Genomic DNA, 19,358 nt, shown 5'->3' on the forward strand with positions numbered 1-19,358 from the left:
TGGAAAGGAATGTATAATACTAGAGATTACGTAAAGAAAGGTGAACGCCTCCGAAAGAACAATAGTAACTCTCCCTATTACTACTATTCATGAGTGCTTTTTGTGTGTCAGATGAAATGCCGTGTGCTTTGTATGTGTTCTCTCATTTAACTTTCATGACCTGGTGAGGTAGTCATTATGCCACTTTTATCTTCCATTTAAAGACGAGGAAACAGAGGCTCTGAGAAAATAAGTAAGTTCATCAAGATCTTACCCTCAGTCGTAGCAGGTCTAGTGGAGTCCAGGGCCCCTGCTCTCAACCACCAGGCAACCCTACAAATAGGTGTGGAAACCTTCAGGAAAGGAAAAGGTCTTAGAAGCAAGGCTGCACTGTTACTGAGGGTAGCTGGACATTTGTTCCAGGATCTATAGTCATCTGAACTTTATGCATTTTTACAAATGGGGCATTTGGAAACTGCCTACAAGTCTGTCATTAGTCTAAAAACTTCCCTAACCTGCACTGTGTAAAGTATCCAACCCTGCCTAAAATCCAGGGAGGAAAGAATAAATAAAGTGCTCATTTGTGCCAATGTCAGCTGACACAGTTCGAGAAAGACGTGAGTTGGCCAAGTTACCCAGGGAGGCATTCCCATGGGTCAAGACAAGTGAAAGCCAAATTCAGGCAGAGAAGAGAAAACTGAGGGAACAGTAGAGCAAGGATTCTTAAGAAATTAAGTATCTATTCATCTATGGAGATCCCAGGTGAAGACAGTGCTGTGGAGCCCGCCCCCCCAGGCTAACATACTAGATCCTTCTTCCTGCAACAATACCAGAACCTCTATCAGCACCACACCACCACTTTTATTATCACATTTCAGATTCTATGCGAATGAGCTTGGGTGAAAGAAATATGGTGCATGCTAGTGAAACTAATTCAAACAACCATCCTGCCCTAGAGGGAAAAGCACAACTGAATCTGAGAATAACACCCTTACCCTCCCAGGAGGAACAAACTAAAAATAAAAGACAACAAGGTGCTTCCTGCCAGTCAGTAAATCCAATAAGAAGATGCCTCAACCTGGCGCTGGGCAGTTAACAGTCAGCCCGACTCCCTCCACCGGAGAACGGCCATGTGGTTCTCAGAGCTGACAGCTGCCAAGCAGAACCCCTCAGATTAACCCATAGGTGGTGTTGAACCACTTCCCATTAAGATATTTGCAAAGCAAACAAAAATGATAGCCCCATTCTGAGTGCTGGGAGCCGGCCAGGAGCGCTGGCTGTTCTTGTTGACACAAAGAGCTCTCCAGGGAGGGTCTGGGCCAGAGCGCGGAAGGCCACTCCTGCCTGCGTCTCCAGACTGTGTTGATCTTAGGCCATTAGAATCTTGGTATCAGGGACTGTTTATTATCTAATTTCCCAATCACAGCAGTTGCTAGAGCTCTGTTTCACCAGAGCTCTCTATTCCTCTCTGTCTCCCTGACCTACACCATTCAGATGAAAAGAAAAAACTCAACTCTCCTCCTGTTATGTCTACTCATCAAGGAGACAAGTCTGAGAAGTTACTAAGATGCACACAGAGAGTGTGGCATTACCACTGTCAACAGCTTCTGTGGCAAACACTCATTCAGGTTCCTTCTGAATTTAAAGCGACCGGAGCTAATGGGAAATATGCTGGCATATTTGTGTCCTACAGGTAGGAGCAAACTGCTGTTTAGTTCACAAAATACACTTGGAACTGAAACACTAATATTTTTTCCTTCTAACCCAGAGAAGAAAATGAAATAAAGTTAAAGAGGCTATGGACATGTGCAAAGTTAATTTTCTTTCAACCTGAAGGATTATAGTCTCAGTTTCTTTAAGTGTTCATAATGAAGTGCTTTCGTACAGAATTCATTTTTTACACAAATATTGTTTCCTGCAATATTTTCAACTTGAGCAAGTTTTCTTTTCTCAAGTTTCTTTCCTTTCAAAATAGCCTCAAAATGAAAAGGTATTTTTGTCAAAAATTCATTCTGAGCTTGAATATAGCAAAGGTCTTGATGAGGATACAAGCACAGTAGATACCAGAGATGTGCTGAATTTCTAGAATTTCCTACACTCACAAAAAGAGTAACGTAGGAAGGGAACAAGGGATGGCAAAATGGTCAGAAGAATTTGTCCGATTTTGTCATTACTGGAAATTGTCCTTTAGATTGGAAAGCAGAACTTTAGAGATAGAGGTATTAATTCTATAAGGAGAGAGATGAAGAAAGAGAGAGAGAGAAACAAGGAAAGACAGAAGGAAAGGGAGAGAGCTAAAGAGAGGTTGAGATTACTTTAGAAAAAGCAGAGGCATTAGCATACTAAAAATTCACTTTTTATAAATAAGAGAACTGCTTGACATTTACAGTACAAAGTTAGAAAGCAGTTTTTTAGACTATATCATTCAGTTTTAGATGATGTTTCTCCAAATAAAAGTAAATGTTGCTGGACCCAAGTTCTCTGTAAATGTGCAAGCTTTCCAGAGAGAAAGTGAATCCAACCCTGCAGGTCAACTTCGCAGAGCTCAAGCCATCATTTGCTGATGTCATCATCATTTGCTGATAGCAAACGTGTTTAGGGACAGATTAACATAAGCACAAAAGTCTGTCCACAGGTGATCACATTAAAGACCTTGGTGGAGTGGTATAGAAACCTCAGCTATGTATCAGATGTGTTGGACATACTGGAAACCCGTCTGACAGACTGTCCAAATCGTTTCTGGACATGCTCCATCTTTGAGGCACCAGACACAAAATCAGTGCCTTGAAGTAGGGATCTCATGTAGGGGTGGAGGTCGCCACAGAACCCAAGTCAAACATGCGTCCTAACATCATTTCTGCTTAAGTTCACTATGTGCCGATTCCTGGCAACTGACCTTTAAGTTAAGGAATTAACCATAGACAGCTACCTGCCAATAACTGAACTTTTAAAGAAAATACATAATTAAACATCTTCCCAAACTTGGGGCAGGCTTATTTTTGACTTAGGAAAGCAGATCCATTACAGAAAAACTACACAGTATTAATAGCATCCCCCTTCACTTATTTTGTTAACACTGTTGGAGTTCTGAGAAAGCCAGCTTCCCACCTTATCAAAAATTAATTATTGTGTTCAAGTCAAACCCAAGATAAATAGGAAGCATTTCTTGAGGACAAGGTAATAAAATTCAGTTTTGGACCCAACTGAAATAAAAATTCAAGAGCACATATTCATTCATCCATTCATTAATTACTTTTATTTTATGCCTATAATGGCCAAAGATTCTAGATTCTAGATTTGGTGAGTCATACAGAAATATGTGACAGGTAGTTTAAGCCCTGGAGTTTTCTATGTTGTGTAGAATATAGTAATAACAGCTAACATTTTTTGTGTACTTACTACATGCTAGATAGTTCTCTAAAATTTTACTATGGCTTATTCTCACAACCGCCGTATAAGGTAAATACCAGTGTTAGAAATATGCTTAACTTGCCCAAGGTCATTTAGCTAGTTGGACACAGACCTGGGCCTAGAAGAGAAGAAATTTGGCTCCAGAGTCTGCAGCCTAAACTGTTTTTTCTACCTGCATGGAGCCCCTGTACACACAGGGCAGGAATCAGACTCAGATGCTGGTGGGGTCAGGCCATGAATTCAGCAGGCCAGTGGGTTGGTATCGACGGAAAACAGCCTCTCTTCAGTTCTAAGAGACTGCTGCTAGATACTCCAACTTTTCAGGAGCCATCAGAAATCTGAATTGTTATATGAAATATTTCTATTTTTATATGTTGGAAACTAATTGAGAATTTCAAAACTATTGTTCAGGCCAAATTAAATGTCTGCAGACCATATTCTACCCAGTGACTGTGGGTGTGTATCTCTTGGCTTACAGAATAAAGTCCAAAACATTCATGCAGCTTTTAAGGCTTCCCAAATCCTGGCTCCCATCAACCTTATTCCCTATAGCAGTTCTCCCTGCATCACACCACTTCCACCCCATCCTCAGTCGTTATCCCACCGGACATCTCACCCTCCCCAGAATGCCCCCCACCACATACATCCTGCCTCGGGGCCAGGGCCCACTCTATTCTGCCACCTGGGCTGCTCTTCTTTTGGCACTAGTCTGCTTCAAGGCCCTGCAGGAGGTGCCACACGGGTGAGACCTTGAAGGATGGTTAAACGTCAACAGGTAAAGAAAGAACTGGCAAGGGATTTCTATTTAGAAGGAACAGCATTAACAGATATACAGAAATAGGAAAACAAAAGATGTTGAAAACCACCAAACACCTCCAAATATTTTAAAAGGCCTCTGGCCCTTGGAATCTGGTCCTATAAAGAACACTCTAATTTCTGACATTCTGGACATCCACGGTCCTTCTAAAAGAGTCCTTTGCATAAGGATCACTGATGATTTAAGGTTTATTCAAACAGTCCAGATAAATATTTATGTATAGCCATAAGCAAATCCACAAGGAAAAATATAATTCAAAACAGATGTTTCGTTAAAGCTCCTTTCAGCTGGTGATAAGGTTTCTGGCTTCAAAAAGGTTTTGAAAATAAAGTGACCAATTAATATTTCAAACTCTAAGAAGGCTCGAACAATCAAGGAAGCTCTGAAAGTTATCATTTGACGGTGTTGCCAGTGAAACCTGGCCATATTGACAAGGGTGAGTCTTGGGCCCAAAGTCAATCTCAGACTTATCCCTGAGATAAGAGCCAGGAATACAGGAAAATAAAATTTGGCTCTCAGTTTAAAGCTGAGAGTAAGTATTGTTCTAAAGCGTTGGAATCCTCAGTGTTTATTTTAGTCCACAGCTCTAGAGCTAAACCAGAGGGGTCTTGACTCTTTATATCAGGATAGCTTTACAGGAACCTTTTAAATACTACTATCGCTACTATTATTACTACTACTTCTATTACCATGACCAACAACTTGCCATCATCTTTAATTTGGCATTTGTTATGTCTAGAACTGTGCTAGTTCCTTTGCATAGATTATATCTAATCTTTTTTTAAGCTCTTATCTCAGATAACTGATTTTTAAAAAATTTTTTCTCATTTTTAAAAAATTAAATGATATTGGAGTATAGTTGCTTTACAATGTTGTGTTAGTTTCTGCTTAAAGCAAAGTGAATCTGCTATACATATACATATATCCACTCTTTCTTAGATTCCCTTCCCATCTAGGTCACCACAGAGCACTGAGTAGAGTTCCCTGTGCTACACAGTAGGTTCTCATTAGTTACCTATTTCATATATACTAGTGTATATATGTCAATCCCAATCTCCCAATTCATCCCACCCCCACCTTTCCCCCCTTGGTAACCATAAGTTTGTTTTCTACATCTGTGACTCTATCTCTGCTTTGCAAATAAGTTCATCTGTACCATTTTTCTAGATTCCACATATAAGTGATATTAGTCTTTCTCTGACTTACTTCACTCTGTATGACCATCTCTAGGTCCATCCATGTCACTGCAAATGGCATTATATTGATCCTTTTCTTGGCTGGGTAATATTCCATTGTGTATATATACCACATCTTCTTCTTCTTTTTTTTTTTTTTTAATACCACATCTTCTTTATCCATTCCTCTGCTGATGGACATTTAGGTTGCTTCTGTGTCCTGGCTATTGTAAATAGTGCTGCAATGAACTTTGGGGTGCAAGTGTCTTTTTGAATTATGGTTTTTTCGGGGTATATGCCCAGTAGTGGGATTGCTGGGTCATATGGTAGTTCTGTTTTTAGTTTTTTAAGGAACCTCCATACTGCTCTCCATAGTGGCTGTATCAATTTACATTCCCACCAACAGTGTAAGAGGGTTCCCTTTTCTCCACACCTTCTCTAGCATTTACTACTTGTAGATTTTTTGATGATGGCCATTCTGACTGGTGTGAGGTGATACCTCATTGTAGTTTTGATTTGCGTTTCTCTAGTAATTAGTGATGTTCAGCATCTTTTCATGTGTTTTTTGGCCATATGTATGCCTTCTTTGGAGAAATGTCTATTTAGATCTTCCACCCATTTTTTGATTGGGTTGTTTGTTTTTTTGATATTGAGCTGCATAAGCTGCTTGTATATTTTGGAGATTAATCCTTTGTCTGTTGTTTCATTTGCAAATATTTTCTCCCATTCTGAGGGTTGTCTTTTCGTTTTGTTCTTGCTGTGCAAGAGCTTTTAAGTTTCATGAGGTCCCATTTGTTTACTTTTGTTTTTATTTTCATTATTCTAGGTGGTGGATCAAAAAATATCACTGTGATTTATGTCAACGAGTGTTCTGCCTATGTTTTCCTCTAAGAGTTTTATAGTGTCTGGCCTTACATTTAGGTCTTTAATCCATTTTGAGTTTATTTTTGTGTATGGTGTTAGGGAGTGCTCTAATTTCATTCTTTTACATGTTGCTGTCCAGTTTTCCCAGAACCACTTATTGAAGAGACTGTCTTTTTTTTTTAACATTTTTATTGGAGTATAATTGCTTTACATTGTTGTGTTAGTTTCTGCTGTATAACAAAGTGAATCAGCTATAGGTATACTTATATCCCCATATCCCCTCCCTCTTGCATCTCCCTCCCACCCTCCCTATCCCACCCTTCTAGGTGGTCACAAAGCACCGAGCTGATCTCCCTGCGCTATGCGGCTGCTTCCCACTAGCTATCTCTTTTACATTTGGTAGTGTATATATGTCAATGCCACTCTCTCACTTCGTCCCAGCTTACCCTTCCCCCTCCCCATGTCCTTAAGTCCACTCTCTACGTGTGTGGAAGAGACTGTCTTTTCTCCATTGTATATTCTTGCCTCCTTTGTCACAGATTATGTGACCATAGGTGTGTGGGTTTATCTCTGAACTTTCTATCCTGTTCCACTGATCTATATTTCTGTTTTTGTGCCAGTACCATACTGTCTTGATTATTGTAGCTTTTTAGTATTGTCTGAAGTCAGGGAGCCTGATTCCTCCAGCTCCATTCTTCTTTCTCAAGGTTACTTTGGCTATTTGGGGTCTCTTGTGTTTCCGAACAAATTTTTAAAAATTTTGTTCTAATTCCGTGAAAAATGCCATTGGTAATTTGATAGGAATTGCACTGAGTCTGTAGATTGCTTTGGGTAGTACAGTCATTTTCACAATATTGATTCCTCCAATCCAAGAACATGGTATACCTCTCCTTCTGTTTGTGTCATCTTTAATTTCTTTCATCAATATCTTACAGTTTTCTGAGTACAGGTCTTTTGCTTCCTTAGGTAGGTTTATTCCTAGATATTTTATTCTTTCTGATGTGATGGTAAATGGGATTGTTTCCTTAATCTCTCTTTCTGATCTTTCATTGTTAGTGTATAGGAATGCAAGAGATTTCTGTGTATTAATTTTGTATCCTGCTACTTTACCAAATTCATTGATGAGCTCCAGTAGTTTTCTGGTAGTATCTTTAGGATTTTCTACGTATGGTGTCATGTCATCCACAAACAGTGACAGCCTTACGTCTTCTTTTCCAATTTGTATTCCTTTTATTTCTTTTTCTTCTCTGATAGCTGCAGCTAGGACTTCCAAAACTATGTTGAATAGAAGTGGTGACAGTGGACATCCTTGTCTTGTTTCTGACCTTAGAGGAAATGCTTTCAGCTTGTCCCATTGAGTATGATGTTAGCTGTAGGTTTGTCATGTATGGCCTTTATTATGTTGAGGTAGGTTCCCTCTAAGCCCACTTTCTGGAGAGTTTTTATCATAAATGGGTGTTGAATTCTGTCAAAAGCTTTTTCTGCATCTACTGAGATGATCACACTGTTTTTATTCTTCAATTTGTTAATGTGGTGTATCACATTGATTGATTTGCATAAATTGAAGGATCCCTGCCTCTCTGGGATAAACCCCACTTCATCAGGGTGTATGATCCTTTTAATGTGCTGTTGGATTCAGTTTGCTGCTATTTTGTTCAGGCGTTTTGCATCTATGTTCGTCAGTGATATTGGTCTGTAGTTTTCTTTTTTTGTGTGCTATCTTTTTCTGATTTTGGTATCAGGGTGATGGTGGCCTCATAGAATGAGCTTGGGAGTATTCCTCCCTCCGCAATTTTTTGGAAGCGTTTCAGAAGGGTAGGTGTTAACTCTTCTCTAAATGTTTGATAGAACTCACCTGTGAAGCCATCTGGTCCTGGACTTTTGTTTGTTGGGAGTTTTTTAATCATACTTTCAATTTCATTACTTGTGATCGGTCTGTTCATATTTTCTATTTCTTCCTGGTTCAGTCTCGGAAGGTTGTACCTTTCTAGGAGTTTGTCCATTTCCTCTAGGTTGTCCATTTTATTGGTGTGTAGGCTGCTTGCAGTAGTCTTTTATGATCCTTTGTATTTCTATGGTGTCCATTGTAACTTTTCCTTTTTCATTTCTAATTTTATTGATTTGAGTCCTCTCCCTTTTTTTCTTGATAAGTCTGGCTAAAGGTTTATCAATTTTGTTTATCTTCTCAAAGAACCAGCTTTTAGTTTCATTGATCTTTGCTATTGTATTCTTTGCCTCTATTTCATTTATTTCTGCTCTGATCTTTATGATTTCTTTCCTTCTACTAAGTCTGGGTTTTGTTTGTTCTTCTTTCTCTAGTTGTTTTAGGTGTAAGGTTAGGTCGTTTATTTGAGATTTTTCTTGTTTCTTGAGGTAAGATTATATCTAATCTTTACAACTGTTCCCTTTTTCCAGCCTAGGATACTGCTGTCAGAAAGATGAAGGAACTTGCCCAAGTCTCATAGCTTGTAAACAGTTAAACTAAGATTCAAACCCAGGTCTGTCACCTGATTTTCTACCAGAAGAAGGTAACACATAGCATCATAGGCATCTCATGAAAGAAGGCCACCACCCCTACCTCCTCTTACACCTGCTGCCCTTTCCCCTCTGGTGCCATAGGGGGTCCTCTAATGCTTTAGTGCACTAACTTGGTCACAGGGGTGGGAAATTTGCTGGAGGGCACTAGCCCCCTGAGGGAGTGAAATGAAAGTGGAAGGAAAAATTAGCATGGGAATTGAAGGGTGGGAGAGGAAACCTCCTCCGGATACTGATATGGAAAGAAAAGTTTTGTTTTGTTGAATCTTCTTAGCACTGCCACGGATTTCTACAATGACCCACCACACAGTCTGTCAAGATATGTGGCAATCTGTACTTCACAGCCCACAGGAAAATCTGGCCCACAGTCGGCCCTAATAGAGAGGCTGTTTCTCTGGCTCATCAATTCTGAGGTCAGCCTGACTGGCTCCAAGCCCTGGGGCCGCAAGGATGACACACGGGAGAAATATGTGCTCATTTTCCCCTCCTGGGAGGTGCCAGCTCCCCTTGAGCTGCCTGAGTCACGAAGGTTCCGATCTCTCTGAGTCTGAATCCTCATTGAAGTGGCCCAGGATGAAGCAGCTTCTCTGGGGGTGTGTTAAAGCTGCTGGGTAAAAACATCTGCACCAGTAGGATCAATCTCCTGCCTCCCTCATAGGGGCTTCTTTTCACACAACAACAGGCTAGCTGTGCTAAAGAATGTCAAATAAAAGCCTTGTGAGAGCTTTGCCATATGCAGGCCAAATTAAATTAGGGGCTAAGGGGCGTAATCCTCACTATTGTACTTATCAGCATTAAAATGGAGGATTACCATCAAGGGAACAAAGGCCCCCCAACATAAAAGACTACTTCCATTCTGTCATTCACTGTACACAGTTACGGGCTCACACAGGAAGTGGAGCAGAGAAGCACCAGGCCAACCACTGACTTCGACTTGCAACGTGAGGCTTCCTGCTCCCCAGCCAAGTGAGCCCTGCCCCACCATGCACCCATGGGAACACCTTTCCCATGAGGCCAGTGGCTTTCTCCCAAGATTTGGTGCTGGAATCTTCTCCACCAATCACAGGGTAAGAGTTTGATGCTGATCAGAGTTAACTCCTTAGCTGGCTGTGATTTAAGATGGGTACATATATACAATGGAATACTACTCAGCCACGAAAAGGAACGAAATTGGGTCATTTGTAGAGACGTGGATGAACACAGAGACAGTCATACAGAGTGAAGTAAGTCAGAAAGAGAAAAACAAATATTGTATATTGACGCATATATGTGGAATCTAGAAAAATGTACAGATGAACTGGTTTGCAAGGCAGAAATAGAGACACAGATGTAGGGAACAAATGTATGGACACCAAGGGGGGAAAGTGGTGGGCAGGGGGTGGTGGTTGTGGTGGGATGAATTGGGAGATTGGGATTGACATGTATACACTAATATGTATAAAATAGATAACTAATAAGAACCTGCTGTATAAAAAATAAAGGAAAAAAAAAAAAAGGTTTTGCTGCAATGACAGTTATAGAGAACATAGAATAGAAAAAGCCCTGGCCTAGGCATTTGGAACCCTAGAGAGGCAGCAGGATGTGCTGGTTATAAGTGTGGGCCCTGGAGTTAGAAGACCTGTGTTCAAATCTTTACTCTGTCACTTTACTGACTAGGTGACAATGGCAAGTTCCTTGTACTCTCTAAATGTCAGAAATTATACTGGGTAACATCTTACTGAAAAACCTGAACAAACTTTTTGGCCAATCCAATATAATATGCACTTCTCCCATAGGGTTGTTGTGAGGATTAAAAAGAATCATACATGTGAAACACTTAGCATAGTGCCCAGGAAGTTGTTAACAAATACCAAATATTAGTTGTTATTATTTTTGGAGACAGAAGATCCAGATTCAAACCCCAGACCTGCCATTTACTCTCTGTGACACTGGGTGACCCCCATGCTAGCTGACTGGGGCAGGAGTAGGTAAATCTGATGCCTCTAACCCAGCACTCATCTCTGGTCCAGCATTTGGGAGCTACTTGATTAGCCTTCCCCATGTTCAGTTTACTCATCAAGAACACCACCCAAAAGATCCGTGTGTGAGTTATGTGAGATAATTGTGGGAAAGACTTGCCATCGCCATAAATGTTGGGTGACCTCAACACATCCCTGTCATACTATCCTCACGGTATTTCTTGTCATGTCTGGGTCTTCCTTATAAACTCTTCCTCTGATTTTGCCTTCCCTCCATCATTCCCCAGTACTTATCTGCTCCTATCACTACCCCTTCAGGAATCTTCTGGAAAACTCTGCTGGTTGCTTCTCCAACCCCTTTATTCTTTGAGCACTTTCTCTTGCAGACGCTGAAAATGCTCACTTTCCCAGCCTCCCTTGCAGCTCCCCTGTGGAGCCACCTCTGCAAATTCTGGCTGATGAGATGGGATGGGAATGTCCTGGGGACTTCTGGGAAAGGTCTCCCTCCTAACAAGAGAGAGATTCCTGAGGAGAGGCCCCTTTACATCCATCTCTTCTTTCCTGCTTTAGACAATGCTATGTGAACAAGTGATACTTAGCACACTGCTTCAGCCACCTTGTGCCCCAAAGTGGGGCTATCACTGACGTGCTGAGATAGCAGAGCAAAGAGATGGAAGGAGCCTGTGTCCACATCCCTGAGTGGCCAACCCAGCACTGGAACTTCTCTCTTTGGACCTCTTATCCTGAGGGATCCTTGCATCTATTGAGTTCTGTTACTTGCCGCTGACAGCATCACCACTGGCATGACCCAGTTCTCTTCTCATTATGCTTTGCCTGCCCACCCCCCGCCCCCCAAGATTTCCTTCTTTTCAATCCCTGACTTGATCCATCCACAGGGCATTGAGGTGACTATCAAACACAGCGGGAAAAATGAGCCCCCAGCCCCCTGGGGCAGGGATGTCCTGAAACATTATCTGATGCGTTATTCTGGATCCTGTTGTTGCCACCACCACTTAAAGATTGAGGAGGAAGAACATTTCTCTCATAAAAATCTGAATTCTGAAGAGTGGTCTTGGAAGTCAGCTTGACTAACTCATTGAGACCCACTGCATGTACTGGAAATAGGAAGAATGAAGACTCAGCCCTCACCCTTGAGAAGCTGACCTGCTAGCACATGGTCAACCACAACACCAGGCAAAAACAGGAAGAGCCACAGAGAGTGATACACCGAAGTGTGGTCTGAGGACACAGTCTGTGAACGTTACCACTCACAATGTCGGAAGGGCTAGCACCAGAATGCAAATCAATTCAATTCATTACCAAGTATCTTGTTTCATTTGGCTGAAATTACGTGTGTGTGTGTGTGTGTGTGTGTGTGTGTTTGGGGGGGTTGGTGACAAAACTTTCTTGATGAAGAAAGCAGTGGATTGATTTACATTTGGACACAGCTCATTATTTTGTTGTGAACCAGCACGTTGGGTAGTACTGTTATAAATGGACTGTGACGGTTCAAGGAGTGTTAGAGAGAATTAAGGTCTCTGTGGAAGAAAGGGATATGATGATGTATCTTGATGAAATAGGTAAGAACTGAACAGAAAGGAGTGGGAAGAGAGAACAGAAGTAGGTACACTGGTAGGAACAATATGAAGTCTGACTCCAGGTAGCCAGAGGGTGCATATAGGGTCATACAGGAGGTGAGTCTGGAGGACAAATTGGAGCGAGACAGGGAGGGGCTTGCAATAGCAGACTGAGGAGTCTGAACCTCTTTTGGTCTAAAATGGGAAGCCATTAATGTTCTTTGAAAAGTCAGAGTAGCTTTAGGACAATTGATCAGGTGTCAGAAATGAGAGCTGGTCTGTAAAGAGGAGTAAGTGGAGAGACAGAGATAGACGTAGGCCTGGGCCAGGGAAGGATGATAAGAAAGTGACTGGAATGGGGTTAAGTGAGAGGTAGGGATCAAAAATGAGCACCAGGTTTGAAGACCAGGTCACAAGAGAGCACCGACAGAAGTGGCAAGGTCAGGTGAGCCGGAGGAGGTGCTTGGTGGACTTTTCTATTGAGGCTCTGGTATGTGGATCAGGAAACCATGGGCAACAGGAGGTGGGTGTAGGAGTGTGGAGCTCAGAACAGAGATCTGATAATCACACTCACTCATCTGAGAGTTGGCACCAGAATACACTAGTGAGAGAGGATATCACCCAAGGGAGAAGTAGAGAAAGAAGACAGTCAAGGATTTAGAGAACTGTATACATTTCAAGGTGGGTGGAAGAGAAGAAGGATAAAGATGGAGTACATCTTGGAGAAAGAAGCTGAGGACCGCGGTGCTGTAGAAACACATGGAAGAGTCTGGTCCAAGGAAAGCACAGCACATGGCACTGAGAGCTGTAGAGCGTGATGAATATGAGCCTCCTGTGACTGGGAGCTGAGCTTCCCAAGGATTGTTTGAGGGATGTGGTGAGGGCACAGATCGTATTTCAGGTTTAGGGAGGGAGGCGTTGGTGAGGGAATGAGGCAACTGAGCTGGCTGTCACTCTGAGGAAGTCTGATGGTCAAATAAGAAGAGGGAGCGACAGGGCCAAGGGCAGGTTTTTGTTAGAATGGGGAGAGGAATCAGCAAAAGGGGAAGAGGCAGCAGAAAGAGAAGATGTGGCAGGAGGGGCTGGGCTACCTGATGATGGCAGGGCCTGGAGGGCAGGGACACCACAGAGGGGTGAGCCAGGGAGGGAACCTACGGTCTTTTGAGATGGGAGCAAAGGAAGAAAGGACAGCTGAACAGAAGCAGCGATTCTAAGGTGGAAGGAAGGGAAGTGCGTGTTGCTCACAGCACTGTCCTGATATTCTGAGTAAAGTCAGTCATCAGCTGAGGTTGACAGCAGTCAGGCTGGGGCTGAAGCCATTTCCCAAACTGGTTCACTGACGTGCCCAAGATCAAAGAACTGGGAAATGCTAGCTTTAGGACCAGAACCCAAGTCTTCCACCTGCCAAGTTCAGTGGTCTTTCTGCTGCAACGGAAATTCTAAACTTTGTTATTCTAATATGAGATGTTAGGTCTATACTATTTCATCAAGTACCCTTAAATAAGCTATTCTGACTATTTAGGAAAGGACAATCTGCCCTCCATATGCGTGGGTTTCACGCACATCCAAGGTTGGTTGAATTTGCTGTTGGGAAACCCATGGATATGGAGGGCAGACTCTACAGTGACATTTTATATATAAGGGACTTGAGCATCTGCAAGTTTTGGTGTCCATGGGGGCTCCTGGAACCCATGCCCATGGCTACCGAGAGACAACTTTAGTCTACTTTGAAAGCAGCTCGAGCAGTTTGAGACCACTAGTGAAGGACTGAGAATTGAATTTGTCAAGTTTCAAAAATATTAATAAGATGTCTCAAAAAATTAAGAATTATTTTTAAAAGTTACAAATCAAGGCCACCTCTTTTTCCAGGTGAAAATATGCGAAGAACTTTCTAACGGCCTGCTTATGTCTCCAAAATCCTGGAGTAAACTTGTAATAAAAATGATACACCCTTTTTGTATTAGCTTAAGCTCACAGTTTTGTTTAACCTCAGGCCTACTGCCTTTTTAGGCTAGGCAATTCTTTGCTGTGGAAGCCTGTCCTATGTACTGTAGGACGTATAGCAGCATCCCTGGCCTCTACCCACTAGATGCCCTTAGCACAAGCCCCTCTGCAAAAAGTTGTGACAACCAGACATGTCCCCAGAAGGAGAGGGGGAGAGGGGCAAAACTGCCCCCAGTTGAGAACCACTGCTTTAACCTAATGAGGCCAAGTACAGGTTTCACCATGAGGAGAACCCACAAGAGAGGGTTGTAGTCAGGTTGCCCTGTGGAACAAAGACTTTTGCCCACAGAGTAATAACCTCTGACATGGAAGAATCTGATGGGCAACACTTTTTGGCTCCACTCTCTCCAACTCACCAAAAGAACACAGTGTAAGAAATACTGTTGTTTCATTAACCATTGGAATGAAATCTTATGGATAAGACTCACCGATCTTTCTCAACGATAGCAGGAGAGTTGCTTGAAGTCTCTGCATGGCCATTGCTGGATTCTGCTTGTGGACTGCTTTTACGATCGACAGAGCCCCTCAGAACTGAGAGAAAGCAAATGAGTACTTAGAGACTAAGGATAAACTCAGAAGTAAGCAGGGTTTACTCTCCGCCGCACCTCTCTCCCCGTCCTCATGCTGCTCTCTGACTTTCTGAGCCTTTGTCTAGGACACCTCATCAAAACTGACCTGTTCTGTGATTACAGGCCTTGCTCAGTACTCGGTCCCAGCCAGCAAATTGGATAAAATGACTCATCTATAGGAAAACAAGCTACCTCTCTTTGACAACAGATATAAAGAGTGGGCAGGTTGGAAGCCCCAAGGTGAGGTAGATGGTGAAGGCAGCAGCACGCAGTAGCTGGAATGGTGCAGTGCTAGACAGAGTTAGGAGACCAGCCTCCATTCCCGGCTGGGCTGGGCAGGGCTGCCCGCTGATGAGGACAGTGGTCGAGAAACACTGTCACAACATGGCTAGGATTACGGTTAACTAGGGAATCATTCCAGGAGGAACTCAGTTCTGTATTGTGATTGAGGACAGCTTACTGGTGAGTTTCTCAAGAGTCGGGGGTCACAAATACACTTCCTCCTTCCTGTGACCATGGCAGCCATGACTGACTAATCATGGCCCCCCTCTCTCGAACTTTCATTCGGCTTCAAGTTCCTTTCTAACACAACGTTACACATCAGTGGTTCTCAAAGTATGGACCCCCCATCATCACGGCTAATTGAGAACACATCTCATGAAGCATCAACATCGCCTAGAGACTTGTTAGAAATGCAAATTCTTGGGTCCCATCCCTGACCTAAGTGAACCAGAAAGTCCAGGGGTGGAAACTGGCAATATGTGTTTTTAACAAGCCCTTGAGGTAATCAGGATCCATGTTGAAGTTTGGGAGACACTGCTCCAGATCAACAATTCTTAATCCTAGCTGTACATTAGAATCACCCAGGAAGATTTTAAATATGCCTGAACCCAACTCCCAGAGATTCTGAAACTGATCTGGTGTGGGGTTGGCATCATTTTTTAAAAGCTCTCTAGATAATTTTAAAGTGTGGCCAAGGCTGAGAACCATAGTTCCATGTAGTCACTACCAATCCTTCAGGGTTGTAAAGAAACTCTACACTTATTTGCTATCCTTATTTCAGATCGTCTAGAAACATCCAAACCAAAATACAACCAATGAAGATAATCTGTAAATTTACCAATTGTGACATATTGTGGAAGGTGCATAAAATATAAAAGGTTGATGTTATGATGATGAAACATATAACACAATAAAAATAGAGTACAGAAAAAGAAATATGGAAATCAACTGTTTTTTGTGTCGTCTATTCTGGAAAGAGTATGCTCTGATTCTACATTATTGGTTTAGTTCCTTAGGCATATTTATCTCTTGTGTAGAAGAAATGTAATGCTTTTTTGCTATCAGTGGTAGATAAGACCATCTGTTGTTGTTATTACTATTGCTATAAACACCAAAGGGATAAAGAGAAAATTTTATATGGAACATTATTATATTTTTATTATTATACACACACACACAAACATTATGACCAAACAATGAAACAACAATATTAAAAGAAGGGGGAAAAAAAGGAGAAATCAAGAAAAACAGCCTTTTAGAATTTCATGAGCTGATCCCCACCCCTGCCCCCCCTGCCTTCTCTTGATAGATAAACTCCTCTGGTTAGAGGACCAGGCAGGTTTCCTCTCCCGGAGATTCTAAAACATTGTTTGGCCCAAGCTCACTTGTAATACTGTGCTAAGCAGCATAAAATCAAGAACTGACATAAAAAAAAAAAAAAAGAGAAGCCCACTTCAGGGGCACAAATATCTGTTTCCTTATTAAGAAGGAAAATCAACACAACTCATTTTTAACCTTGTTCTCTGGCCCAGTTCAGCAGCTCCAAGGGCTACCTACCACTCACTGATCAAGCCCTAGATGGTCTTGCCATGTGGGAAGTTGAGGGTGCTATTGTCTGCACCTATTTTGAGATCCTCAGTATGAAAAGGAGCAATTCGGAGAAGAAGAAGCACAAGCAAAGCTAGGAAAGACCACCAACCCCTTTTGGTTTGGGGCTCTCCTTAGGAAGGTGCCCTTTCCACTACCAGGAAGAGAGAAGGCAGTAACACCTTTATTTGGAGCTTAGCAAAATGCCCCCAGTTACTTTGCCTGGGTTTCCAGTAACAACCCATAGAGTTTCTATTCGTGTAATTAAAGGGAAAACTCATTCCTTGTTTCTTATTCACTTGCACTTCAGTCATCAAAATATTGATTTTTTAGAGTTATTTGAAGTTTAAAAACCAAACAGAAACTTACAGAATATTCTTATTAAAGCTTAGATGAAGTCTGCCCCTCCATCTCCCAGCTCTGCCAGAAGAGCAGGGGTAAGGATTTGGGTCAGAGTAAAGAGATAAACTTAAATAAGAAGGAAGTAATCATTATGTTGTACACCTGACACAAACATAATGTTGTAGGTCAATTATACCTCAATTTTAAAAGTTTTTCTTTTAATGAATAAAAAATAAGAAGGAGGTTGTCAAACCATTGAGTTCAAAGCAAAATCCTAAATTGTCAAATATTGTTAAATATGTCTGGTGACAGTTGGAATCACCTGGCATCTCTCTGGCAAATTAACTGTTAAACAAGGAGACTGGAGAAATGGAGCTATGGGGAAAAACAGTAGAGTAAAATAGGGTGATTCATGCTAAGTGAGTAGATCAGGTTAAAGGAATTAGACCAATGACATGGCTGAGAAAACTAAATGATGAACTTCAATAGTTCACAAAATATCAGACATGAGGTATGTGCAGGTGTGACCACAGAGGCTCCTCCAGACATGGGTCTCCTGTCTTCAGGGAAGCATCCTTAAGTATTCTGGTTAAGTGGAATAAAGAAATACTGGGAGGGACTTCTCTGGAGGAGTTGAATCCTTCCAAAATCAGGCTGAACTCTACAGCCATTCATATTTCCCAGGAAAATTGAGCCAATTCTCCACTGGACCATTTTGAAATAAGATGAAAAAGCATTTGACCATCAGGAGGAAAAAAAAAGAAAGAAAGAAAACAACATAGCAGGTGTTGCAAACTCAAAATGCCTTTGGGGTCACTCAGGTAACACAAATATGTGTAGTGTCAGGCAGAGGATGGGGAGTAGTGGGGTTTGTGGTGAGCCAGAGGACGTACACCCCATCTGAAGACATTCGGGTTCAATGTTTTTGTAAAAAAACAAAACAAAAACTCTGTGTCTGGCCAAACAAAACATACCTGCGTGCTGATTGCAACAGGAAGACTCCTATTTCTGACTTCTGCTAGGGAGAAAGGGTCTAGACAGCAGGTCTGTAACAGCTAGACATCCTTTTATGAAAATGAAAAGTGTCTCACTGTCTCCACCTCCATGTCTCCTCAAGTTCAAGAAACACTGCTGCTCCTGGGGCTCTCCCTTTCCTTTTTTTCCCACACCCTAACCTCCTTGCCCGCAGGTAAAGCTCCATTTGTGTATTTTCTTGAAACCTAGGCTGGGCAGCAGATTCCAAAGGAGCTGGAAGCGCCCAGAGCCTCGTTACTGGGCCTGGCGGAGAAACTAACCACAAACTCTACCATGAAATCCAGGGCAACTCAGCTTCTCTTCCCATACAATGCTAGCATTAGCATTAAAGGTTATATTTTTAAAAATCGTAGCTGCTTCTTCAAGCGGAAGTCCAGGGGACTTCAAACTGAAAAATGGGAGGATTCTAATATTTTTTAAATGTTTGAAAACCACTGATTTAGTCCAATTCTCTCATTTTACAATGACGGTAATTAAGGGAAGGCTTAGACCAGATACCCAAGTTTTAACTTCTTGTCTACAGTGTTCCTTCCCCCCATGAATGTTCTCAATATGTTCCAGTGTCAGGACCATAGAAAGATCTTCCTGAGAAGCTAAACTTTCAGAAGGTCTTAAGGTAAATCAGAGAGAAACATGTCAGCGTCTGCTCTAAGAGGATGGGTGGAAGGGAGACAGCTGGTACAGAGAGCTGCAACTAGACCAGTTTCCCCAGTGAACAGGTAACTGGGCACCCAGGACAGCTGTGGAGGGAGGGCTTGAGCTTATCTCTGTCTACTCTCTCCCCTTCTGTGAAATCACCTTGCAGAGTCCCCTGCAAGGCTGCCCCTGAATTTAATCAGCTGTCACCTGTAGGAAAAAAAGAATGCCCGACAGAGGGTCCATATCAGGTGATCATTTCCAGCTCTGGAATCTTCTCTGGAGTGTCCACAAATACAGGACACCCATCCCAAGCCTCTAATGACCTCACCTTTGTGGTCACCGGGCTGACTGCAGTCTTGAACCTGGGCAGTTCCCCTGGTGCCCCCTGCAACGGTGGGGTGTAGATCACAGCTTTGGTCTGAAGGGCTCCCTGTGGAATGAAACAAAACAGAATCTTCTCTAGGTTATGCCCTACACCTAGACGAATTACCAAAGTGGGAGATACAGTATGGCTAGGGAAACCCACACTTTTCTTATGGTTTGAGGCTCTGAGGTGATGAATCTCACCCATGGGTTTAGTGTTA

The 19,358-nt window shown here is 42.2% G+C and overlaps 1 protein-coding gene across 1 annotated transcript in view; it reads right to left on the reverse strand.

The window, feature by feature from the left end:
* Positions 1-19,358, reverse strand: part of MYO3B (myosin IIIB) — a 428,930-nt gene that overhangs the window by 99,071 nt on the left and 310,501 nt on the right. Inside the window, exons 29-30 of the mRNA XM_032638633.1 lie at positions 19,103-19,204; positions 14,749-14,851 (exon numbers count right to left, since the gene is read on the reverse strand). Of these exons, the coding sequence (XP_032494524.1) occupies positions 14,749-14,851; positions 19,103-19,204 (205 nt within the window). The remainder of the gene's footprint in view (positions 1-14,748; positions 14,852-19,102; positions 19,205-19,358) is intronic.

The sequence above is a fragment of the Phocoena sinus genome, chromosome 7, assembly GCF_008692025.1.
Source record: "Phocoena sinus isolate mPhoSin1 chromosome 7, mPhoSin1.pri, whole genome shotgun sequence".
Classification (NCBI taxonomy): Eukaryota; Metazoa; Chordata; class Mammalia; order Artiodactyla; family Phocoenidae; genus Phocoena; species Phocoena sinus.